Source organism: Diospyros lotus, chromosome 10, assembly GCF_014633365.1.
Source record: "Diospyros lotus cultivar Yz01 chromosome 10, ASM1463336v1, whole genome shotgun sequence".
NCBI lineage: Eukaryota > Viridiplantae > Streptophyta > Magnoliopsida > Ericales > Ebenaceae > Diospyros > Diospyros lotus.
Genome location: NC_068347.1, coordinates 27,218,492 through 27,225,937, shown reverse-complemented (window position 1 = coordinate 27,225,937; position 7,446 = coordinate 27,218,492). Strand labels below are relative to the sequence as shown.

At 33.9% G+C, this 7,446-nt stretch overlaps 1 protein-coding gene and 1 long non-coding RNA gene across 2 annotated transcripts; one reads left to right on the top strand and one right to left on the bottom strand.

Annotated features, from left to right (window-relative positions):
• The first annotated feature begins 2,574 nt into the window (after window positions 1–2,574).
• On the top strand, window positions 2,575–3,211 carry LOC127811315 (uncharacterized). The gene is made up of 3 exons (XR_008025643.1): window positions 2,575–2,700; window positions 2,777–3,006; window positions 3,088–3,211. It is a non-coding gene; the product is annotated as an uncharacterized LOC127811315 (long non-coding RNA).
• A 1,204-nt stretch (window positions 3,212–4,415) lies between these two features.
• LOC127811209 (uncharacterized) lies at window positions 4,416–6,414 on the bottom strand. The gene is made up of 3 exons (XM_052350917.1): window positions 5,882–6,414; window positions 4,586–5,777; window positions 4,416–4,496 (listed from the first exon to the last, which is right to left on the bottom strand). The coding sequence occupies exons 1-3, from the start codon at window positions 6,412–6,414 to the stop codon at window positions 4,416–4,418; spliced, it is 1,806 nt and encodes a 601-aa protein (XP_052206877.1).
• Window positions 6,415–7,446: the final 1,032 nt, after the last annotated feature.

Genomic DNA, 7,446 nt, shown 5'->3' with positions numbered 1-7,446 from the left:
TATATCATGGATTTGTATTGAAAAAGTAAAAATAATTGCTAAAAAATCTAAAAGATCGAGGCCACTTTCATGATGAAAATACGATCAAATCCAAGATCAAACGGTTAGATTTTATAAAATTAATGATTTATAGATGTATTCTTGAGAGAAAATAAAAATGAGAGAGTTTGGAAAAATGACGTTTAGGCTTTTAGATTTTCAGTCGAGGGGATGGAGGAGACGATGGGTTTAATTTTGTTGGAGTGAGGGAGGTCTTGGAGGAGAGAGTTTACTAGGAGTTTGGGAGACATTTAAAGCAAATATAATTTTTAATTTCGTTGGGATGGATGGCTTTCCAGATTCTCGGTGGTAGCAGGAGATGGGGTGGGGAGGAATGAGATTGGGAGGGGGGAAATATAAATTTAAAATAACCGTTTTCCAAATTCTCAGTGGTGGGAGGGGGAATATAAATTTAAAATAATTATAATATATATATTTCTAATTTGGGTAATTCTATTTGCAACCATAGAATTTGCTCTTTGTAACCATTCTAACTAAAATATTTAATTTTACTATTTGCAGCCACACTTATTCCTTTTTGCAACCATTTACATGTCAAATATACCCTCCACACATTCAATCCTCAAAAACTACACCCACGCGCATCAAACCCTATTCTTCTCCTCATCATTCTCCTTTTTCTTCTTCTTCTTCTTCGTCTTCGTCTTCTGTGACAGTGCCACCGACTTAGCCTCGCCCACTTTGTTTGCTTCATCCAGCTTGTTGGAGTCCCCCAAATCGCATAAATAGGTAAACATTTTGATTCATATTGTTTATTGTTCATTTTGATTCGGCAGACTTGGGCGTTTGAGGGATAGGTTCCCCCGAACCTTGAGATTCGGGGGAACTCGGGAAAATTTTTCCCTTAACAATGATGTTCGGGGGAAAAAATTTCCCTGAACATTGTTGTTCGGGGGAAAAAATTTTTCCCCCCGAAAATTTTTTCCCCCAAACATCGTTGTTCAGGGGAAAAATTTTCTCCCGAACATCGTTGTTCGGGGGAAAATTTTTTCCCTGAACAACGATGTTCGGGGGGGGGGTGCGAGTTCCCCCGAACCTATTGTTTGGGTAACCCCAACCCCTGAAACTTGCCTAATTAATTTTTTTAATTAATCTTGTGTTTTAGCAAAATATTAATAATTTGTGTGTTATATTGTATAGATATGGTACGCGGGAGAAGAAATGAAGAAGAACGAGCTCTTGCTTCTTCCTCTCGACAACGTCCCACTGCATCGAGGAGAAGGAGAAAAGTAGAGGGTACTAGTGAGCCACTAGATGTATCAGAACCTGTAGATTCATCTCTTTCAGAGCCACATGCCTCACCATCTATTGCCATTGTTGCTGATGCTACTGAGGCTAGTCAGCAAGAGCAACCATCCGATCACGATGATATTTCTGTTGGACCATTACCTGGAGGCCCCGAGGATCCATCCATTCTGAAAAGCTTTAAAAATCACGTTGCGTTTGTAATATGGTCAGGAGAGGTAAGTTATATTATTTTTTTGTTACACCAATGTTATTATTATAATTGAAATAATTAAGTATTTTTTTATTTTAACAGGAAAGAGGTGTATTAAAATGTAGAAGTCATGGATTAAAAATTCCCGAATGGCCATTAAATAATCAACGTGTTCGTGATATCGTTATGGCCTCTAGTTTATCACCTTTGATAGATTGCACGTATCGTTTTATAAATCCTACGATTGTGTCAGCATTTACAGAAAGATGGCAGCCAGAGACGAATACATTTCATTTACCATTTGGAGAGCTGAGTATAACATTATATGATGTGTCATCTATTTTGAAGATTCCAGTCACTGGAAGGCCCGTATCTATCCCTTATCATTTGAGTGGTAACGAAGCTCGTGATTTATTATCTAGTTTACTTGGAATTTCAATAGATATAGCAGCCCAACAGATAGCAGAAAATAGAGGACCATTTGTAAAGTTAGATTGGTTAAGAAAAACATTCATGCATGTACTAGATTCAGTTTCCAACGAAGAAATTCAACATGTCAGTAGAGCATATTTGTTATTTTTATTAGGCTGTAGCTTATTTGTAGATAAGAGAGGTACATTAATTCCAGTGGCCTATTTGACATTGTTGGATGATTTGAGTATGATTGGTAGTTATGCATGGGGAGCTGCATGCCTAGCATATTTATATAGACAGCTTGACATTGCGAGTAGACGAGAGGTGAAGAGCATCAGTGGATATCTTACTTTACTCGAGGTAATTATTTTAATTTCATAACTCTATGTATGTACATATATTTAACATATATTAATAATTATTTATATGAAATTTACAGGCATGGGTGTATGAACATTTTCAATTTAGTAGAAATAAATACAATTTGTTATATAGTGATGAACAACCACGTGCTCTTCGTTGGTTACCTGTTCGTGATAATGATACTTTACAATCTGTGAGGGAGCAGATTGATGATTTATCACCAGACGAGGTATTTTATTTTTGTGTTATGATTTTATAAATTAATTAATATATTCTAAAATTAATGTTTACATTAAAAAAAACACTTGCAGGTAATTTGGATGCCGTATTGGAGGGCTCGTGCATATCACCCATTACCAGAGATTACATTTTTCTCGGGTTGTTTGAAATGTGGAAGTATTATCGAACCATACCATCCTGAGAGGGTATTACGACAGTTTGGGTATCTACAAATTATTCCTCCACCTCCATTATCACCTATTGAAGCTAAGCGGGGTGCAGGTACGGCATCATATCGAGTAATTTATGCATTTATTGACGATAGTTGGAATTGGTGGGATATTCATTTATTACCACCACATCGACGTGGTAGACCTTGTGAATTTCCGTGGCACTTTACATATGAATACTTACCGTGGTATGGATCTATTACTCATGCATTGATACAAAATCCTGAACGTAGATCAGGGTTCGATAGAGGTGGCCAAGATCTACTTAGTCTTGCTGAAGCAGTAAGATTTTAAGTTTATGTTTAAGTTATTATTGAATATAGTTTATTTAAATAAAAAACATTGATATATTTTTTTTTCCAGCGTAATGATGTTGCATTACGTGCTCTCAATCTTACCATGTCAAGTGTTGAACCCGTATCCTCAGATGCATGGAGAGAGACGTGTATCCACGTAAACCGTATTTTATCATCTTCTACAAGTTTCAATCCATCGCCCCCGTGTGATGCTGCCAGACCCTCCACATATCGTACTTCTCAACCCCCCAATCAAGATGAGCAAGACTAATTCAAGCATGATGAGTATGTCTAATTCAAGCACGAGTAGGATGGAACATTGAATCAATTAATTATTTTTATTAGTACTTTTATTGGCTGTATTTCTAAAATGGATCAAGTTATTTAAGTGATTTGTAATAATATTTTATTGTTAGTTTTAATTTAATGTAATTTTATTTAATTTTTCTTTCTCTTTTATATTTAACTAAACAAATTAAATTTTAAGTGGTTGAAGACAAAAAAACAAAAGAAAATATGAATTTTGATGTAACTTTTAAAAAAATTTAAGAAAACTCAAATTAAAACAACTAAAAAAAATTATAAATATAAATGTTGATTTAACTTTTAAAATTACTAAAATTAAAGGAACTAAACAAATTAAAAGTAAAGAAATATAAATTTAATATAATGTAATTTAAAAAATATAAATTTAATATACTTAAAAATGCTGTCAAGGAGGTATCGACGTGCAGCCTTCGGGAGTCACTCAAATTCCAGAATCTCTTTCTTCGGTGATTGGGGATGGCCCCGAATCCTTAACTTCGAGATTTTCAAATACTTTTGAGTTTATGAGTTCGGTGATTGAGAATTTTCCCGAACCCTCGAGTTCGGAATTTACAAATCCTCCCGAATCTCTAGATTCGGTGATTGAGGATGACCCCGAACTTAGAGGTTCAGGAATGCTGCGGGTTCCCGAATCACAGGATTCGGATATATCGACTCCCCCCAAATATTGAAGTTCGGGAGAGTTTTAATTTAATTTTCTGTTAAAATTAAAGCAATGGAAAAGAAATTAAAACAAAATGAATATAAATTTTGATGTAATTTCAAAAAAATTAAATAAACTAAATTAAAGCAACTGAAACATATGAATGGTACTTGCATACAAATCACATTTTATAAAAATATCACATATTTAATACACAATAACAACTATAACTAATACAATTATAATTTTATAAAAATAAAACTTGATAAACAAATTACCACATAATTTTCTTATCAATCACTTAAATCAATAACATTACATTCATATTTTTGTCAACCATCACTTAAATCAATAATATCTTTAGTTGCCACATTTTTGTCAATCATAGACAAAAATGCTTCAATTCTAGCTATATATGGTGTTTCTCATTCTCGTGCACTATCAGCTCGATATCTATGCCACTTGAGTGCAACAGGAGGTATTGGCGAGTTTGATTTAAGAAACACCTGAAAAATAATAATAACATGTATTATTAATAATAATCTAATAACTATATAATAATCCAAATACACAACATAATAACAAATAAGAATACCTGAACAAAATGACAATCATTCACAAAACCAATACTAATAATTCTGTGTTGTAGTGATGGATGAGGTACTGATCTCAGCGGAAGATAGGTAAGACATTGAAGTCTAGACAAATGGATCAAGACCACATTATACTTTGAAGCGATCAAATGTCCCATGTCAGGTAATGTCATCCAGTGCTGGGGAGGTGCAACAGACTCAAAACAAGAGAGTGCATGTATTAACTCATCTACACGCATATTAGATCCATATAATTGTGAATACTCAGCACGAAAAACATGTAACTCTTCAATCAGGTTAAGACGAATATCTCCCCAATTTTGCTCACTCATGCCAAGTAATGCCGCAATGGCAAGAAACCCACAATGTCCATCAGAATCTATATTCACAATATTGTGTATGAAATATTGTACGTTTGGTGGAAAAGAATCATCATAACCTCGCAATCTATATTTCACATTCACACGAGATTTTGAATGCTTACATTCCTTCCCTATCTTACTTGAACTCTGTATTACTGGGGTTGTATTATCATGAGACGACTGTACTATTTCAAAATAAGATGGATCACGCTTGGTAGAACTATCAAAGTGATATTTTTTCTTTGAGGATGGCTTACCTTTTGTTTTAACTTTAACACTTGGTGCCATCAATGAAGTTGTAGCAGGATCAACTAATTCTCTCAACTTTTGTTTCAATACCAATTTACCTGCCTCTGATTCTAATTGAAACTTCTTATATATGGTATCTATATCTGGCTCAATCATCAGTAGAGATGAGATATCTTCATCACAACTAGTCTGCATCAAATGTAACTTTCTCCAATGAGAATGCACAACTGATAAGGGAATTGGTCGTCCTTGAATGATGAACTCTGCAATTTCATGTGCACAAGGCAAACCATGTGTACTTCTTATCACACATCCATATGAAATCTTATCCACCCCAATTTTCTGAGCTATCTGTGTTTCCTTTAACACCATATTCATTGCATTTCTAGAGATAATACCTCGTAATTCTCTGAAAATTTCTGGTTTGAAATTATGTTGCACCAATGTTAAGCTCTTCTCAAACGATCCTTTGATCTCAGTATGCTGTAACTCAATAAGAGAGTTGATGATTGTCCATGATGACTCAAAATCACCTTGAGATGATCCAAGATGTCTTTTCAGCTTCGCATGCGCACTCTCAGCCCTTGAACAAAATCATATTGATATATCAAATATCGTAATTTTGGAGTATATTATAATATAAATAATAAGTAAAAATATATAAGATCTGAGTTTTATAAATAGTACCTGTTAGTAGTAACATTCCCAAAATGCATTATCTTATTTGTCCACGCTGCAACAAACTTTTCCTTATAATTATTCAACCATGCATTTCTCACATAATCAAGTGCATTGTCATATATATGATACTCAACTGTTAAGTCATGAAGCCGACGTTCATATTCATTCTCAGTTGAGGCAAACATAACAAGCTGCCAACCTAATATAAACTTCTCCCATGTCTCTTTTCTATCGAAGAACTTCTTACAATTAGCGAGTACATTTTTTGATATATGCCACCTACACAATAAAGTGGTAGCATTTGGAAACACTTTATGTATTGCATTTATCAATGCTAATTCTCTGTCCGTAACAACTACTCTCGGAAATATATTAGATTCCATCAAACTCTGTAATCTTTCCATTGCCCATGTATAGTTATCCTCGTATTCATGATCCATAAATGCAAATGCAACAGGAAAAGTCAATTCAGTGGATGTTACACCAACAATCTGAAGCAGTGGATATCTGTACCTATTAGTTTTGTATGTACAATCCATTATTAAAACATAGGGGAATACCTTTAATAACTCTATAGCCATCGGATGAGCCCAAAATAAATCTGTAATACAATCTGTTGATCTCTCACATCTATGCCATTCCACATAATTACATTCTCCTAATTTCTTCATCAACTGTTGCATTTGTGATCGACCACCTTTCTCTATAAGTCTATATCTTTGACGTGCATTATATATAGTTTTGATAGTAGTTGCGTTTCTATGGTCCTGTGCCTTTATAGCCATCAAAATATTTCTAGGCTTCACAAGATTATTAGATATTGTATTCAATATTTTTTTCTCTTCTTCTGTAAGCCGCCCTGCATATGAATGACCCTCAAGTTGAGTTGATGGTGTATGATTGTGAAATCCACATGTAATCTTCAACTTCTATTTTTTGTCTAAAACTTTGAGGCCAACTAATTGAAATGGACAATCACATTTCTTTGAACCCGTACACTTACGTTTTAATTCTTCCCCTGATTCTTCTCTCTTTTTTGATGGTCTATATTTTCCACCTCTTTCGCAAGCAAAACGAACTCTAAATGGCCTTCCGGGACCTCCACATTCAGAACCCTTTATCACGATAACAATTCCATTTTCTTTTCCAACTTGTCTAACCCATCCAATAAGTTCTTCTTTACTGCTAAACAACTGATAAAAAAATAGAATTCAAATATTGTTCAAATAATAATGAAATAAAAATTTAATAAAAATGTATGATACCTCATTGGTAGTAAATGGTTCAATAGCATCAAATGACTGTTGAAATGAAAAAAAATTATGTAAATAGAAAACATAAATAATTTAAAAATATTGTTCACATAATAACTAAATGAAAGTTTAATAATGTATGATACCTGATTGGTAACCGGTTCAACAGCTGACTGATAAAATATGAACAAAAAATAAAAATTATGTAAATAAAAAACATAAATAATTTAAAGTAATGAAATATCCGAATCATTAGACTCGGGGTTACTTTACTCCCCCGAACCGAAGGATTCGGGGCATCATCGAGTTCCCGAATCC

Coding starts and splice junctions, on each gene's coding strand:
- LOC127811209 (XM_052350917.1), bottom strand. CDS start 6,414: ATGGATTGTACATACAAAACTAATAGGTACAGATATCCACTGCTTCAG. Junction 5,778..5,881: donor GGGAATGTTACTACTAACAG/GTACTATTTATA, acceptor ATTTTGTTCAAG/GGCTGAGAGTGCGCATGCGA. Junction 4,497..4,585: donor ATGATTGTCATTTTGTTCAG/GTATTCTTATTT, acceptor ATTATTTTTCAG/GTGTTTCTTAAATCAAACTC.